The sequence below is a fragment of the Idiotropiscis lumnitzeri genome, chromosome 17 (genome assembly GCF_059441095.1).
Source record: "Idiotropiscis lumnitzeri isolate Australia: NSW breed Sydney's pygmy pipehorse chromosome 17, RoL_Ilum_1.0, whole genome shotgun sequence".
Classification (NCBI taxonomy): domain Eukaryota; kingdom Metazoa; phylum Chordata; class Actinopteri; order Syngnathiformes; family Syngnathidae; genus Idiotropiscis; species Idiotropiscis lumnitzeri.
Window position 1 is genome coordinate 11611893 of NC_142407.1, and position 18394 is coordinate 11630286.

At 42.7% G+C, this 18394-nt stretch overlaps 1 protein-coding gene across 1 annotated transcript in view; it reads left to right on the top strand.

Annotated features, from left to right (window-relative positions):
• The window catches only part of lhfpl7 (LHFPL tetraspan subfamily member 7), a 45902-nt gene that overhangs the window by 2616 nt on the left and 24892 nt on the right, over window positions 1–18394 (top strand). Inside the window, exon 2 of the mRNA XM_088280322.1 lies at window positions 11905–12043. Within this exon, the coding sequence (XP_088136448.1) occupies window positions 11905–12043 (139 nt within the window). The remainder of the gene's footprint in view (window positions 1–11904; window positions 12044–18394) is intronic.

The window sequence follows — 18394 nt, forward strand, 5'->3', positions numbered from 1 at the left end:
AACGGCACGAGGCTAACTTTGTGATCTTATTTTAATCCAATTTCGCCATGTCCCGCTGAGCTGTTTTCCAATTTCTGGATGCATCAGTACCAGTGGAGACTTCCCTGACACACACACACACACACCCCCACACACACGCACACACTCTCTCTCTGTCTCTCTCTGTCTCTGTCTCTCTCTCTCTCTGTCTCTGTCTGTCTCTCTCTCTGTCTGTCTCTCTCTCTGTCTCTGTGTGTCTGTCTCTCTCTCTCTGTGTCTCTCTCTGTCTCTCTCTCTCTGTGTCTCTCTCTCTGTGTCTCTCTCTCTGTGTCTCTCTCTCTGTGTCTCTCTCTCTGTCTCTCTCTCTGTCTCTCTCTCTGTCTCTCTCTCTGTCTCTCTCTCTGTCTCTCTCTCTGTGTCTCTCTCTCTGTGTCTGTGTCTCTCTCTCTCTGTGTCTCTCTGTCTCTCTCTCTCTCTCTCTATTTTTTTTGTGAAGCTTGTAACAGGTATTTACTCGAGTAATATATTGCACTTAATGTAAAATCCCCAAATATTAATTGATTTTAAATCAAAGACTGTTCTAATCGTGTGAGTGCACCTTGCTAAGGGTTGTGCGAGTGTACCAAATGAAATGTTTGGTGCTGAGCTGGGCTTTGTTTCAACTGATACCACAAAATGCCCCCCCCACACACACACTGGTAGCTTTAGGCCCACCAGTTGCCGCCCCCGTCTTAACTTAGTCACTGATCCATAGCCCAGCCTCGGCTAGACACGAGGAAGCGTGCAGAAGCATTGAGAGCCGCTGGCAGGTCAGCCGTGGTGTTTTACTGCCATTTCTTCCACCGAGTTGTTTTTCACATGGTTGATTTCCAGCAAGGCTGCACATCATCCTGCTGCTGGTGAGGCCGTGTTTGCCCGGCATAGCAAAAAAGCAGCCGTGGCTTTATGAGACCAACACGTCCATGACTGCAGACTCAGCCTAATATAAATTAGGCTTTTTTTTTTTTTTTTAAGTTTGTTTTGGTTGTCTGTTTCCCTTGACTCGCACATAAATTGTCGAAACTATTACGGAAAGCTGGAGATGGTGTCGCATGCACTTGGAAGGAGAGAATGAGTGGGCTTATTATTTAGCACATGATCACTACAAGGCCACATCTGACAAAATAAATGTCCGTTAGGATTTTGTTTTTCCAGAGGTTCAGTATGCAATGATAGATTCAGGACTTTTGGATTTTTTTCCACCAACTGGTCTTGCTAGAGCACAGGTGTCAAACTCTGGCCTGCGGGCCAAATTTGGCTCGCAGTGTAATTATATTTGGCCTGCGACGCGATACCGAATTATATCATTTTACATTCAAAATGATAATAGTTATTTTAAAAACTAAACATTGTATTGCATTTATAAAACCACTTATAATAAATTTCAATAAAAAAAAAAAATCTGCATTTATATTGTTTTTGGCTTTGTTCAGGTTTTACTTTTCGGCCCACTGTGTATTTGAGTTTGACACCCCCCTGTCCTAGAAGATGATGCCTAACATGAAATTTGCCAAAATGATGCTTTCACAACCAGCGTGGCGATCGATGAAACACACACAAAAGATGTCGCTGAGACTTTTTGGCTTTCCGAGCTACACACGGGTGAGGAAATTGGAAGTGCAGAGAAGCATGTGTCCAGATGATGGATCGAATGAGCTGTGTGGTGAGCGGACAAACACGGGCGTCTGCATTTTATATCCATCTAGGCGAAATAGAGAGGAAATCAGTCCTGCTGAGCAGAAGAGGGATTTATGATGTGCCCTGATGGATTGATGATATTTTCAATACGTAATAGTTTTTTTTTTTTCTGCTTTGCACATTTTCAGGTGCACCTTCAAAAGACATTGATGGTGGAAAGTGGGATGATGTTGACCGGCAGACATTGAGTGTTTATAATATACTTGGGCTAAATGATTTGGAAAACTATTCTACTGTAGTTAAATTTTTTTGCCCCCACTTCAATATTGTGATTGCGATTTAATATGCGTTTATTTTTTTTCACGGTTCTCATGCCAAGTACTTTCTGACAAACGGGCAATAAATAAATCTGTCATATAATTAACAAAATCAGATTTCTCTTGCATGAATGTCTTGCTTGGTTTACACTAAAATTAGAGTTAATTTACTAATCACTTGGACTTGCAGTCTTTTTAAGCGTTCACGTCGACAACACAGACCTACAGCACCGTTCAGCCCTTTACTCTTCGACACACTTATGTTCACTTTTCTGATAGGGGGGCAGTGCAAGGGCGTCGGAGTGCCTCTTCCCCAAGAATAGCTGCTGAGTCAGCAGGCCACCTTCCATTCGTTACGCCGCCTGTCACTTGGGCTGCCTTCACTGTGGATCCTGTGGGTAGTTTATGTATTGATTTAACAGGGAGCGGTCGTCCCTGTTTTCGAAGATGAATGATAGCTCACTCCGCTTGTTGCATACAAGTGTGCGTGCGTGTGTGTGTGTGTGTGTGTGCCCGGATTGTCCCAGATAAAACACCCTAGAATGGCGTGGTAAACAATTTACAAGTTTAATTCGGTAAATCTATATCCACTTTCCATCATGATGTGACACATTGGGGCGAGGGAGGGAGGGAGGGAGGGGGGGTGGGCGTGGGGGGGGTGTCAGCGGTGCTTAGAGGAGATGCTGCATCTACTGATGGCTGCAGGTTGGTTTTGTTACACTGCTCCACTTCTTCGTTTCTCACGAATCCTGCAAGATCAAACCGTAAAGCCCCTGGGATGCTGCCAAGATCCCGAGCAGAACTCCTCCGTCAAATCCCACAGTGATCTGTGTGGTTTCAGAAAAAAAAAAAAAAATCCGCAAGTCCCATGGGTCTCGACTTTCAAAATTCTATAAAGGGAAATGTCGCTGGATTTCGACTTTGAGGCATCCGTCACCGTGACGACTTGGACAGTTTGGACAGTATTTGGTCAGAAAAGTAGAGATTGGTTCGGACAATATTTGGAAGTGTTTCCTCGGCAAATGTTTTTCTCTCAGTTGTGGGCTTGGCTGAGCAGCAGGGAGTTCCAACTACTTCGGCTTCTTGCACTTGTCGATAAACAATATATATATATATTTTTTTTTTTTTTGGCCAGCGACTTAGATATTTACATTTGATTACATTTTTAACTAATTAATTAAAAAAAAATATTTCCATCATTAACTGTGATTAATCACATTTTCATCTTTTTTTGTGTGAAGCTTGTAACATATTTACTTGAGTAATATTTTGACAATGTAAAGGCGAGAGATAGGTCAAAGAAGTCGACATTTTACAGTAAATCTTTGCATTGATTACAAACTGAAGAGGAACATGACTAAGCTGTGTTTAGAAAAGCTTGGATGACATTTAACACACTGGGGGGGGGGTCGCTATCCTTTATCCTTTAAATCCTCAACAAACTAAAATCCACGTTTTACATACGACGCTATAAAGATGTCGGCTCAGCACTTGGTGTTCCAAGAACAAATGGATTTTCAAAGTAAACATTTTTTTTACATTTATGATTCACCGGCCCGAGTTGCAAATCGCCGTGCCACAAATCAGATCAGTCATTCGGAATCAAATCAGCCTTTAAAATTCAGTCGAGCAACCAAAGGTTAAAGCCATGTTAGTCGCTTTCAACCTCAGTCATTCAAAGTGATTTTTCTTAATGTCCCCACTGCGCAATGACACACCGTGGCCGTGTCCAATTAAGGTGATCAGCGCGTTTAGGTCCGTTTACATCATTCTTACCCTGAGGCCTTATTGGCCAGACTTCTTAACATGCGAGCGACTGGCTGCTCTTTTCAGAATGGAGGAGAGCACTTCATCAAAGTGATGCAACGACGAGCTCCAGCCGGTAATGCGTCCTTGCTTGATAACATCCACTATTCACTTGATTTAGTTGAAAAAGATACATATCGCAGGCAGGAGTTCTGATACGATTTTTTTTTTTTTTACTGGCAAGATGAAAGAAGTCCAAATTAGCTACTATACATCTGACACCTTGTTTTATTTTTTTTCATGCTCATTGATTGTGCCGAGGTCAGGGAGTTTGCCGTGTTCTCTGGATGGACCATATACTTGCTGATGAAATGAAGCAGAGTAGGAGGAGGAAGCACATATAGCTTTTTCCTACTTGCTGTGGCACACTATGCATGAATTATGAAATGTGCACTCAGGCCCGGTGCTGGTGCAGATCATGCATACATTTAACAGCGCACTGTACGAGCTTTCGAGGGTGTGAGGGGCTCGAAGAGCAGCCGGCAGCGAAGCCCTTTCGCTCACTGACATGTGGAGAGGCGGGAGTGGGTTGGGGTGGAGAGGCGGGCACTTGGGAGTCCCTCTGTAGTTGAACCACCTCAACATCTACAAATGTGTTTTTGAAACTCTTCACAATGTGCTCCTCGCTAATGCGTTATTTACAGCAGAGGTCCCCAACCACCGGTCTGCGGCCCGATACTGGTATGACCCACAGATGAAAGCCCAAAAACAAAAAGGACTTGCAGTTATTCTGGTTTATTTATTATTGGAGGCTAAAAAGAAATATCTTATTTTGAAAATTGACAGACTTCTCTTCTTTATATCCATCTATGATGGATTTGTGACTAGTGGTGCAACGGATCATCTTTGGTCCGTGATCCGTACGGCTCAAGCACCACGGTTTGGGCCGGGCAACCAGAGAAATGGCTGGTAAAAAAATTAAAAAGTAAAATAAGATAAATAAATGCACAATCACATTAAGGCAGCGTGATTGGTTAGCAATCAGTATAACAGCAGCAGAAGAAATTGAAAGCCAACATGAATCCCGTAAGTCGCATGTATGGGAGCATTTTGGCAACTTGTGAAACGAGTCCTCAAATTAATGAGAAAGGATTTTTTTTTTCTGTCTTGTCCCGACACTGTCATTTCAGATAGACATGTCAAGGTAGCTGCAAAACACACTCAACGAACACGCTGCATCCGCTATGACTAACTTCAAAATAAAAGCTTCACAACAATACATCGAGTCATTGACGCCAACGCAATAGCCTTCGTAGCCTTGTACTTTGAATTGGCCCTCATGGTGTCGTAACGGCAACCGTGACTTCCGTTTTTGACCTCTGCATACTTCGTCGCAATTTTAATTAACTTTTCATATTTACCACCAACATCAACACAACGCCATCCCCAAATCTTATCCAGTCGCTAATTTAGGATGCTAACAAATCGCTAGTTAATTATGCCGTCATTGTATGACACGACACGAGTCTCCAGCGTTAGTGGCTGCTACAACCTAGCACCTAGTTGTTAGCATTAGCAACAAGTGTTAGCTCCCAGTCTGCAAAAGTTATGAACTTGTATGAACCGGTCCGCGGCGGGGGCAAAAGTTGAGAACCACCTGATTTAAAGTATAACCTTCCCTTTGCTGCTCAGTGTTTGGTGACATTTTTAAAATGCGTGTTTGTGTGCTAGAATGTGTTTGTTCCCCACTGCACAACTGCTTGTCATGATTACAGTTTGATTACTGCCAACAGGACTAAGTGCACTTGAGCACCAACCAGCGGTTTCTAGATGTGCAATATGTGGACTGTAGTGTTGTTATGCCAACATAAAAGAAGACAAAGAAAAGGCGAAGAGCTCCTCCCAGCCTCTCTCTCACATCTTCACTGTGTTGCTTCACAACTTCTCTGCGCTCGCTCCTTCTCTCCTCCTTTGGGTGCGCGATGTTTGATGTGAGCAGATGTGATGCTTCGAACCAGTTCTGCCGCGCTGATTGTTTGGATGCCAAACGTGCTTTTGCTGTAATGAGCAAATGTGCTCATTTTCTTTTAGTCTCGAGTTTCCTTTAGACGATCTCATTATTTGCCATTCATTTCTTATTAAGGGCTGCTTTGAAGGCCAACAGGGGGAAGGGGTGGCATCAAAGTATCAAATGCACTACAATGCAATCGAGGAGTCCTTTTGAGCGAGGAGGCAAAGGAGGAACTTGGCCTGAGGTTCCTCTCTTTTGAGAAGCCAGCAGCTCACCACCAGCAGCCCCTTTATGAGATCTGAATACATCTCCGAGGTTGGCATCATGAAATCGGGCCAGGAGGGATCCCGTACATTTCAAACTGGTTATATGAGCTTCTCATCTAGTCTCATCCACCTTTGTGATCTATAATAAAGGAGGTGAAGAAATGGAGTGAGCGCATTTCTGGATTTGATTTGATTTTTTTTTTTTTTTGCTTCTTTCCCTCACGTCAACACATACTTCCCTACTGTTTTTTTTTTTTAAAGATAAAGAGAAAATGCCATATTTTTGTGTAGCCATTTTCTGTATTAAGCCTGTCAGATATGATGGCGGATTATGATGATGGCTGATCTGAAGTCCGATTTCCTCCAAATTTTCATTTCAGTTCAGTTCTAAACCGTCTCTGTAGCACTTGGCTTCCCATCCAATTTAAACAGATAACTAAGTTGTTCTGCCTTTTGCGTGGCTTTTATTTTGGTGCAAACAATTTAAAGTGTGTCGTTTTCGGAGCTTGTGTGATGTATGCACAAAGAAGTCCATTTGGGGGCGAAAAAAAAGAAAAGCAGTATGTCAAAGCGAAAAGGCAAGCAGAGCTGCATTGAATATTGTTGGAGGCACTGAGGCAACTGCGAGTGACGAGTGAAGTTGTCGACATGGCGGTGAAGTGTTTGCTCATCTTCGTGCGCTACGTCGCCTACTTGCCGCGTTGAACAAAAATGCTTTTATTGTCTCTCTCTTTTTTTTCACCACACGATGTGCTCTGCTCCCGCAAATACAAGCCACTCTGGTTGTCATAGTAACGGATGCCAGCCTCGCTAATGGCCCAGCAGTATATGGGGCCGGGCGTACTCGCTCACTTGCATGCCTCCTAAAACTAAATTATTTCAGCAAGCCAGGAAACGCTGTATTAAGTAGTCGGATGATTCTTTCAGTACTTTTGTTGTATTTATTTTTGAGGCTTGGCTTTAGTTGATGTGAAGAATATTCTAAGAGTAATCATGTTATCGAATGTAATCCGAAATAAACCTAATGTCACACACAGTCTAATATCACACGAAGTCTAAACATCATACAACATTGCTAAAGAATAAAAACTAACACCACACAAACACTATAATATGGAATATTGTTACTAACCTTGGTTCATTCATTAACTAACAAATCTGGGAACTAACAAAAACATCACCCGACTTAGGTCAGGGCAACCGAACAAACTCCACTCTAAATACACATGAGGGGAGGCGGATGTGGACCGGACAAACACCAGCCAGACCAAGGATAAACATGCCCTTGAGAATTCATGTACCTTTGAAACGATTGTGTAAGTCTGTATTAATTGTAATGTGTCGGCACATGTCGACGCGACTTATGATTCTCAATAAAAGGCCCCGGGGAGAATTGGAGGTTCAGAGATCAGACCCGTTCACTGGGGTTCCATCGCTCCTGGCCGGAAACTTGCCGTTTGGAGTCCGTGCCCAAATTCCTACTTGCAGAGGAGTGAGTCGCTCCTCCACATTGGGCGATTCTCCCTTGACAGTTGACTACTTTCCTGACATGCTTTACTATATTCTTCCAGAAGGAACCATTTGGCCAAATGTAAATTCTTTCCATTTGGCCTTGCTATTGTCAGTTTGGGTAAATCACGCTCTTGTCTTGAGACCACAAACCAGTCGAGATTGGATCAGCAGCGCCGCAGCACATTCACATTTCAAATGATCAATGAATCAAGTTTTATGCCCTTCCAAGACAGAATCAACCAATCAATTCGGCGCTTGAAATATCGCTCTGCCAATGACTCCGTGAAGAGTGAGCGAGGTGCCTGCCAATGGCGGTATCGGGTTTTTGCCGTCTGCGAAAGATGGGGACGGAGATATTTAAATCTTACGGATAAACGGTTGATTTATTTACGTGTTTTTATCTCTCGCGCATTTAAACATGGAAAGATTTATGTAATTTCCATTCTTTTCTTACTGTTGCATTGAAGAGATTCTTCAGTACGTCTTCCTCCAACCCAAGAAAAAGTTTATTTTGGTACCGTTCATTGATTTTACTTAACTTCAGCACCTGGCGCAAATCTGACTTAAGCAACCAGATGGCAATTAAAGAGCGGTGCTGTGATGATCTGTGAGATACATTTTGAATCATTTTTAATTATCTTTTTTTCCCGCTGTGCCGTTGTGTTCAAATGTGGTTATGCTCCGGTCTCAGTGCTGCAGGAAACCATCACAATCCTAATTTCTTTTGTTATATGCTGCACAGTCAGTTTGTGGGCAGGTGGTGCTCGCTGGAGCCAGATGGACATTTGGACATCTGTCATCCAATTTATGACGAACCAATAAAGGAAGCCATTTTGACGGCCTCCAAGTATTGCATTGCCTGCGGGATCCTTTTTGTCAGACGAACATTGGAGAGGTCACAATATCTGCTGGAGTTGAAATTTCAGATGTGTGTTGGACTTTGTTTCGTTACTGCACCTGGCCTTCTACCACTCGTCCATCAAGAGCCTGCTGACTTACTGTGTCTCTACCCGGTACGGCAGCTGCACTGAGGCAGACAGAGCGAGGGCAGTTAAAACAGCGCAGAGGATTATTGGCTGCCCCTCTCGCATCCCTGTCGGACATCTACACCACCCGGTACCTCAGCAAAGCTCACAACATCATCAAGGACCACCCGACCACCCGAGCTCACACCTCTTGCAGCTGTTGCCCTCTGGCAGGCGCTACAGGTGCATCAAAACAAAAAAAAAAAAAAAGGCTTTCTGATTCTGATTCTGATTCTGGTGTGGGATCCAGATCACCCGTTCGGTAGAACATGGTAGCATCCTGCTACCCAGCCGCGGAAACTGATACCACAAAACTCTTAATGTGCACATTACACACGCTGCAGTGCTTGAGCCAGCAAAATGAGTTTTATGCAACGTGTTTGTTGGCACTCAGCAAGTCCAGGCCGTACTGAAACGTTACACGGCTGAGTTGCCGTGTCTCTGAAAGGCTTGCACGTCGCAAATGGACTCCAAGTGGGATCGTTTTACAGCAATAGGCTCAAATTTAGCGAGCACTTTAGCGTGACCCGTGTTCCCGCCCAGAAATGTTTTCAAAGGCATCACTGCCAGGTGCTTGCTTTTATACATCTCTGGCAATGGGACTCCATTTTTTTTTGTTTTTTTTTTAATCAGCGTTTTTAAAAGTGTTGGAACATCGAGGCTTTTCTCTGTACAGTTTTATCTCTGTGAGTCATTGCAAGTTTCATAAGATGATTCCCCTTTGGGACGACAGCGATGTGCAAATGTTACCACTTCTCTGTGATTTTTTTTTTTTTTTTTTACACGTTTCAGGCCAATCAACTAACATATTTGCAATGGTGTATAAACAAACACGGCTAATGAAATATAATTGTTTTTTTTTTTCCTCATAGCGTCGAACTGACGTGACCTTAGCAAACAAGAGGAAATTATTTGCTGACAATATTGCATAAAAAGTGAAGTGATGCACTTCGCAGGGGGTCCAAACCTGCCGCTTGCAAAACGCCCCTCTGAACGTCTGGCAACACATCACTCAACCTTGTGTGAGGTGCGCGCGTGTTTGCGTGTGTGTGGGCAAAGTGCTTCCAAATGTCACATCCTATCTGCGGCCGGCCCCTGAGACACAAACGGACACTCCATCCACTTGTCAGGTGATTAATCTCCACTTCTCGCTCTGCCTCATATCCTCGCCGTCCAGTATTCTAGTCAGTGCACAAAAGGGCGGCGGGCTCGACGTTTGCAGGCCAGTCACACGTGCACACGCAAACACGCAATTTGGTACCGCTCGCCTCCGTCCAACGAGATGTCTAGATTATTCAGAACGTAATTTTGGCGAGAAAGCCAGAATGAATTAAACCAATGGTCTCCAACCACCGGTTCGCGGCCCGGCATTGGTCCGTGGGCTGCTTTGGACCGGACAAAGTGATCTTTGATTGTGTTGTGTGCTGAGTCGAGCCAAACGACTCTGAAACCGACAAGCAACGCAGTCAAGTTGTCACGCCTGCTTAGAAACGCGTCTGCAATAATGTCGCTCCCTTCTTGTCCTCCATTAAGCCGAGTGGTTGGAAAGCTGTTTATTTCTCTTAAGAGCATCATCAGCTCTGCTTTCCACTGAAACAATCAAGGTTCAGAACGAGTGTTTAATGACATGGACATGTAGTAAGTCCCAGTTGAGGACACAATAACGTTTCATTGAACGGCGTTTTTTAATTTTTTTTTTTTAATGCAATCAGTACAATACCCCCTTTGGCGATTCCTTTACGACTTAAAGCAGCGCGATGGTGTATTTGCGTGCACTTATTAGTCTCCAGCATGTCCATGATGCGTTGATTGCACGAAAGCAATTAAGTTGCTTTATGAAGAAAGTCACGTGGTCTCAGAGCGCACGCATTAGTGCTTATTTTTTTAACGGCGTTTTTATGCTTGCGTTGATAGAGGCCGAGCGACTGTTCACCGGCCGTTGTCGTCTGACGGCGTCCCGAGGAAGATTCGTCCGTGTGTTCAAATCGTTCGGCACATTCCGCTTTGCACGGGTGCGCCCGCTTATCCGCACGTAATTAGAACCTATTTAGGAAGCGTTTCACATTTTTTGTGAGTACAGTCGCAGCAAGGTTTCTTGAAATGCCTGCGAGTTAATGACTTTGTTTTATTGCAACGGAGACGTGCATCTAGGTGATCGTTTAGGGCGGGTGTTAATTAAAATGCAGGGTTTTTTTTTTTCTGTGAAAATAATTCAAGTGGGCTTTCGAGGCCAATTTTGCTGACTGACATTGGAATGGTGAATATGGAGGTTGTTCACAAAATCGCGCTGTGATTTTTAAGACAGAAAAAGTGCAGCTTTATTCTATTGTTCTGTTATGATGAGAAACATTTTGTGACCTTTTGGTTACTTTGTAAACATATAAACTATATATTCGTTTTTAGCATCCACTGTTTTTATGATATTTTTTTTTCCCTTTGGTGTTTGAGAATATAAAGCAGCTATAACTATAAATGAAAAGAAAAACGGCAACAAATTTACTGTAAAATTTACAGGAATATTTTCACACGTTTTTTCATGAAACGTGCCGTGCGTTACTTTGATGGAAGTACAACTCATATAATTAGATGTTGCTGTCTTCCCGTATTTCGGCTTGGTTTGCTCATACGAGACGTGATTAAGGCTTTCATGTGTCATCGTGCATTGTAGAAACAAGACATTCCTGCCACGACATGAATATCACGGAAGAGTTAAAAAAAAAAAAAAAAAAAAGCACAGACGATAACGGCTCTTTTGTGAGCGTGCTGTTTCATCATTTCTTATCTTTGGAACAAGCGAGCCAAAGTGAGCTGCAAGAATTGAGCTGGAGATTACCTGCTCCATGTTCCGTCTCTTTACACTTAAGATGATAATATTAGGATTTGCAATTTTGCTTGAAAGCTGAAAAATTATTAAGAATATAATACCGAGCCATCAGTTTGTGATGCTATTTTATTTTTTTTTTAAGTCAATTAGCTCTAAAACTTGTGCTGACTGCTGGCGCCGTGCATGACCCAAAGGCACCTTCACTATCGCACCCCAGCATGAACCAAAGCGAATTTTACAATCCTGATTTGGGCCGTATTTCGGCTGACATCGTAATCGACCGTTTAACGGATGTCACAGCGCTTCCACGCTCCGTTTCCTTCCTTTTACTTGCAAAGAGTGTGTGATTAAGCACCCGTTTAATGAGTAGGGGCAGCACCCCGATGTTGGACCACCGAGAGCAGTTTTCAAGCTGAGACGGCGATTAACCTGCCGCATCACACAACAAGCTTCGACCAAAACACTTTTGGCTGTCGCAAGATTCTCTCTTTTTTTTTTTTTTCCCATTCCCGCGATTCAAAGGTGTTTGCGTGTGTTTGTTCCGCAGACCAGTGCAGTGCTGTGCTCGGGGGGGTGCGCCCTGCTGGCCGTCAGCTGCCTGTTGGCCATCATCACCATCTTCCTGCCCAGCGGAGGATGTGAGAGGAGGATCTGCACCCTGGCTGGATACATGCAGATGGCTGCAGGTCGGCACACGCCCAAATACACTTGAGAGCGCGTCCTCTGACGATAAAATTCTTCTTTTTCCTCAAGAGTAACAAATAAACGCAAAAATGACACGTCTTATTGAGCCGAGGCACATATTTTACAATAGACAGTACAACGCAGAAAGTGGATCCATTGGTTAATTATTTTGACAAGCCTCCTGCTATTTTTTATTTTTTTTTTACTTTCTAAATGATAACAGTCAGGCTACTTAAAGGGATTTGGATTGTTACCTTCAGCACACCTGATTTTGCCAAAGCACACTTTACTATTGTAGATAATAAAACAACTTCCGTATTTTCCGGACGATAAGCCGCTACTTTTTTCATACAACGGTGCGGCTTTTTTGTCGATTTTTCTTGCACCAGTAGAGGGCGCGCTATAGTTCAGAAAATACGCTAAATAAATCACGATTATTGTTTTTTTTCTTTCTCTCTGGTCTGTTCTGATTTAATGAGCAAAGTTGTCGCCGTGTTAAAGGGCACTGTTTTAACAATCTGTTTATGTACCTTTATGTGCATTCACAGTGCAAAGTATAAAATCTAAAAATACATAAAAAAAAAAAACTGAGGCTTATAGCCTGGTGCGGCTTGTATATATATTTTATTTTTTATTTTTATTTTTAAGAGAGCTGCTGTGGCTTATAGTCTGGAAATTACGGTAATAGTTTAGCACCAAACCAAGGTGAAAATAATTCGAGGCCATGTTTAAAGAGTTGCAACCTAACCAAACACGTTCATCTGTTCCGAACCAAACATTAGCGCGAAGGAGCAATAAAAGTGCACTTTACAGAATCACCCATGACTTCATAAAATAATGAAACATCAACAACAGCCCAAGTCAGAGCGACCGGAGGGGCGCTGCTGCTAAGCAACCGGCGTGTGTGTGGCTCATGTTGAAGTGAGGCCAAGGCAGATTTAGAGGCAAATGTACAAAGACAATTACCCCTCCTTGAGATCGGGTCGTTGGTTCACGTCCGCATGTGACTTTTCTTTCGCCACTGCTTTCATTGACGCCGAGGAAGAGTTGTGGACCCAAAACATGAACTTATTGCCGTAAAAGGATCCGATCACTTAGTCGCTTGCGCGCTTTGCTCTACTGTTAAACGAGCGCATTATGTTTCTCACTGCAAACAAAAAGTTGCATTAAAGTGATATTAAATCGATTAGTGGTTCATTGCTTGCGGTACGTTATGGTTAAAACTCGATTGTCTGCAATTATACGACGTTTTAACGGGTCTCTTGTGGGTTCTTGAGAGCCATAGCAGGACTCGGTGCCTACGGACTAAATATTATCACGCTAATCCCGGCGACTGAATTTGTCGTGAAGGTTAAATGTGTAGCTTTTCCATCACATGGTTGCCGTGTTTTCAAGTTCAGCTCAAACTCCCAATCGTTCCTCACAGCAGCGTCGCTACGTCCGTGCAAAACAAACCTTAAACGAATGGACAAGGAGAGCGCCACTGCCCACTACTGGAGTGGAGGTGCAATTACAATTCATTGTAAAAAAAAAAAAAAAAAAAAAAAGCATGACGTCGCCCAGGCCTTCGTCGAGGTCCAGAGAAAGATGAACTTCGTCACCTTCCACTTGTTTAGAATGACGCTGTCCGTGCTCCAGTAGTTGAAATGTGTGCCTTCATCAATGTTTCATGTTCCAAGTGAGGGAGGCAGGACACTGCTGTGTGCTAAAGCGGGCGCGTTTCTTCTTTCATGTATATTTTATAGGCCGGCTCTTTTTTTAGTGGTCAGGAACCAAAAAGCATCGGATGCTTCCGCGGCACGTTTACAGCTTTTTTTTTTTTTTTTTCCCGCAAAACGATGTGAATCTTGAACAGATCTGCTGAGAAAATTTTTTTTTGCCATCACGGTGCGGTTTGGTAATCAAGGCAGTTAATTGGGTTGGTTAAAGTGGTGCGTTTCATTTACGGGGTTGTGGTTGGGTGCTTTATTTGTCGCAAGACACACACTTTACTTCCCGGAACATTTTTATGCACTTTGTTTGGCCATTAGCTGCCTTCAACCGTATCCTGAAAAGAAACGTACTGAAATAAAGTCTCAGTGGAATTCAATTGCACTCAATGTAGCGGGCAGGGTGTCAAGTATTTTGCAAATGTTCTCTTCAATTGATCTCGATTGACGTACTGACTTAAAGGAGCGAAGGGCCATGTTTGGTCGCGTGATTAGTCATGCTCAGTAATTTGTCTTCTGGTAGCATCTGGCTGCAATATGACAACACTTTGGGCTAATTGATATTATGCAATGGCGCGATTTCATCGATTGTGTTCGGTGGGAAATGTGGTTAAAAGTTGAGCAGATGTTACATTCGGTAATTGCTTCTATTCAATTAATTGTTTAAGGAATTAATTAAAATTGTGCTTGACAGACTTTGAGAGTGCTTGTGGAAAAGGAAACACGGATTTACACATCGTATGATTCTTGCCCATAATGACTCGGACACAAGCAATCATCATCACATAGAAAAGTCATATTGTCTAAAAAAAATAAATAAATAAATGAAATACAAATAATTTAAAAAAAAAGTAGGGCATACATTGCCTTACATTTTGTCCAAAATTTTAGAAAATTCTCAAGAGCTGGTCTCAGCCTGTTATTTATTTATTTATTTTTATATTTATTGATATGGCTGCTGGTGGGTATTTTCCAGTTCAAAGAAAATATTTGAGCGTGAAAATGGCTCTTTGGGAGTTTCATGGGTCATGACTTCAAAGAAATACGCCGGCAGCTACATTTTTCTGCTCCTGAAAGAAATATGTGCTTGTATTTTTTTTATTTTTTTTTCTTTCGTTTTCTTACTGGAGTAATCAACTTTGTTTGTGTTGCTTCGTCTGCAGCTGCTCTCGCTTGCGTTGTTTCTTATTTCGAGAAACACAAGAAGAACTGTCGTTCTCTGCACCAAAAAAAGGACTTCAGGCAAAATCTACAACCTAAAACCGTTCACATTTTTTTAAGACCTAAAATAAATAAATATCTGTCGATTCTGTGTCGAAACCTTTTTTTTTGGAAGATTGAATTTGCCACGGTGTCCGGTCCCGACTTTGAAGGAGTCGTCTTAAGCAATGAGAGCGTGACATTCTTCAAGTTCATCTGTGACTTGGGGATTTATTTTTTTTTTATTATTTGCACATTTCTCTTCCTCAAGTGCGACACACTGAAACCGTGTCCTCTCGTCTCACTTGCCGTCAGAGGGAGTTATTTTGTGCGTTCACTTTCATTCTCGGCTGCTTGAAAGTGAAAATAGTATTTGTGTGTATTTGTGTGTGTGTGTGCATAGATATTTGTGCGTTTGTGTGTTATTTTGTTGGTCTGCTGAGGAACCCCGGCCTGCTGAGTCAGCGCTCCCTTGAGCAAAGCTGCTATGCAGATGTCCTCCGAAGCGTGGTGATGAAAATAGGGAGTCGCTTTGATCAAAGCACCTGCTGTGTTATTTGAGCGCCGGTTGTCGCCGCCCGAGCCCATATGGTACCACGCCAGCTGTCAATCATTCCCCCCGATCCAGATGAACGCACATACCATATCAGGCAGGATGAAAGCTGCAGAGTCTATTAGCGCAACCTGTGCTGCCTTCAACTGTGAAACTCTTACTTTTTTTTTGCCACATAATTGCCTGAGGAAAGATGATTGGCTGTTGTTTGTGTCAAGCTGATTTTTTTTTTTTTTTTATCGATCCCTTTTACAATATGTAGCCTTTCCTCTGCAGTCTTTGGAATTCCAGTGTGATGTTTTTTCCAAGTGCAGTGTGGGGCAGGCCAAATGTTGCCTGTCCAATTTTTGATCATGACTGAGTTGACTGCGATTATTTTTAAATTGTTGATCAACTGCTTCAAATATGATCAAAATCCAAATTCATTAGTTGCTGACACTTCTGGCTTTCCTCTTCAGCGTGTTGTTGTTGCCGTATGTCAAAATATCAATATACATGCGCATCTAACTTGAGTTTACTCTATTAATGATTTTGCCTGACCTTAGTCTCTCTAGTCGCAAAGCTCATGCTCCATCCTGGTCGCCATGGCAACCAAATACAGTTTGTGTGTGTGTGGAGCAAGTTGTTAAATCCTGACCTGACAACTCTCCATCAGCTTTCTTCCTCATCTTATTCCCCATTTGCACGTCTTCAACTGCAATCAGTACCACAAAGTTCTTTGAACACTTTCTCTTTCAATCACTTTGTCATACATTTCCGTTAATATCATCACAAGTCAGTTGGGTTGACAGTGGTTTCGATGTACTTTTTAATTTTATATATATTTTTTTTTTAACAGTGTGTGTGTGTGTGTTTACGCTGCACGGGCCTTGGCACACGTCTGATACTGATACATCTTTGATTTTTAATGCACATTTGGAGGAGGTCTGAGCATATCAGATTCCAAGGAGGCAGAGTTCTGCCACTCGACTGCATAAATAAATAAATTAATTAATAAATAAAATATAATAAATAAAATATAATAAATAATAAATAAATAAATCCTGTGACTTGAACCATCCAGTGCAAATCCTTTGGCAACTTTGTGTTGTGGTGATGCTCCGCCACTCTGGAAAACAATGGGAAGTAGTCATTTTGTGGGAAAAAAAAAAAAACCATTAACTCATTGAGCCCAGGTAAAATGAATGTACTTTTTTTGGCGTCTATATCCGTCAATGGCAGTGAATGAGTTAATATTGCATCGATACTCCATTTATTTATTCGTGTCGAATGTCATTTAACTAGTGAGCCGATCGCCCTTTTCATTAATGGATGTTAATCTTTCTGAGAAAATTTGAATGGCGATGTCCTAGCACTGCTATTAACTAAATGAGCTAATTTACGAATGCTAACATGGCCTTCGCAGATTTACCTAATCTTGCGGTCTTGTGCTTGTACATCAACTATAGTACAGCTGCTCTCTGTGGGCGTGGGTCTCTCCAGAAATTCCCACCAGCGCCTGTCAGATAAAACGAGCAACCTGGATGAGTCATTGTTGTGACTGCAGTTGCAGGATTGCACCTGCTTTCGTTCTCCAGCCTGGGCCGCCAGCCATAAACACTCTTGTGTGCGCGCGTGCATATTTATATGCACTTTGCTTTTACTCCCATTTGTCATTTTGCTCTCTTCCTCCTTATGCCGTGATTGATCGTATGCTCAAAGCCTTCCTCTTGAATGTGTTCTGATGAGCTTGTTTTTCTTTCGGCGCTGTCTCTTGCCGTTGTGGTGTGACTGCAGTGCTGGCTTCACATCATATGGTGTTGTTGATCTAGTGATACGGCTCCTTTACTGTTGGTTTTTTTTGGGTTGTGGTTGAAGCGTGTGCGATTTGATTGAAGGTTTCAATGTGAAGTCTTCAGAGACAGTCTTGTGTGTGTGTGTTTGAACGGGTATCTGATCCAAGTGGCAGTCGAAGGATAGATGCAGGCTGTTGAACCGAATTCCTTTTAAATAAAGCTTCAGTTGTTTGATTTGACTTCACCTTGTGAACAGATGGAGGTTTTCAGTCACATTTATCGTGGCTAAAGTTTTCAAATGATTTAATCGCAGTCCTGTTTTTTTTGTTATTAATCATAAAAAGGGGTGTGTAGACTTTTGTTCATCTGAATATGCCGAGGCTGCGGAGTCTGTGACCCTGACCAGACGTCACAAGGACGATCAGCACATTCTCAAAAGTAGTGCAAAATGCAGCGTGTGACATGAAAGCGGTGCGTGTGACACTTTGATGTTTCTGCTGGCTAAAACCGAATTTCAGCCTGTCAAAAAAATCGAGACAACCGTGCTGCCTCATTGAAGCAAAATGGCTTCAATGAGAAGAAAGGGGTGATTTCTCTGTCAGAAGACCTGATCATCATCATCATCATCATCATCATCGTCATCTTGGCTTGTTACAACAGCACCCCGGCCACCACCATTTCGCCCAAAGATGCAGAAGAAGAAAAATGGAGCATCAAAAGAGAAGATATGCTGTCAAAAGCAAGAGGTCTCATGCAATTATCTTCCGGGTGCCTTTCGTATTCGCCACAAAGATGAGTGTATCAAGGGAATAATACATGCTTGCCTTTTTATCTCAAGATTAGAGTTCCCATCCCACCTTGTTTCTTTCAACTATTCCTGTTGACTTGAGACACGCCCCCCCCCCACTCTTCCACTATCGCTTCATCTTCCATTTTCTCCAAATGAAACGTGCCCGATGCCCGCAACTGAAAAATAAGTGTGACACTCGGCCCAATGAGGCTGATTGTTTTCTCTGTGGAGTGCCGCTTTCTCATCTTCGTTCAAGTCTGTCCCAGCACTTGTCGCCCGAGCATTTGTTTGCATCCCACAAATGTAGACGAGGATGGCCATTCATC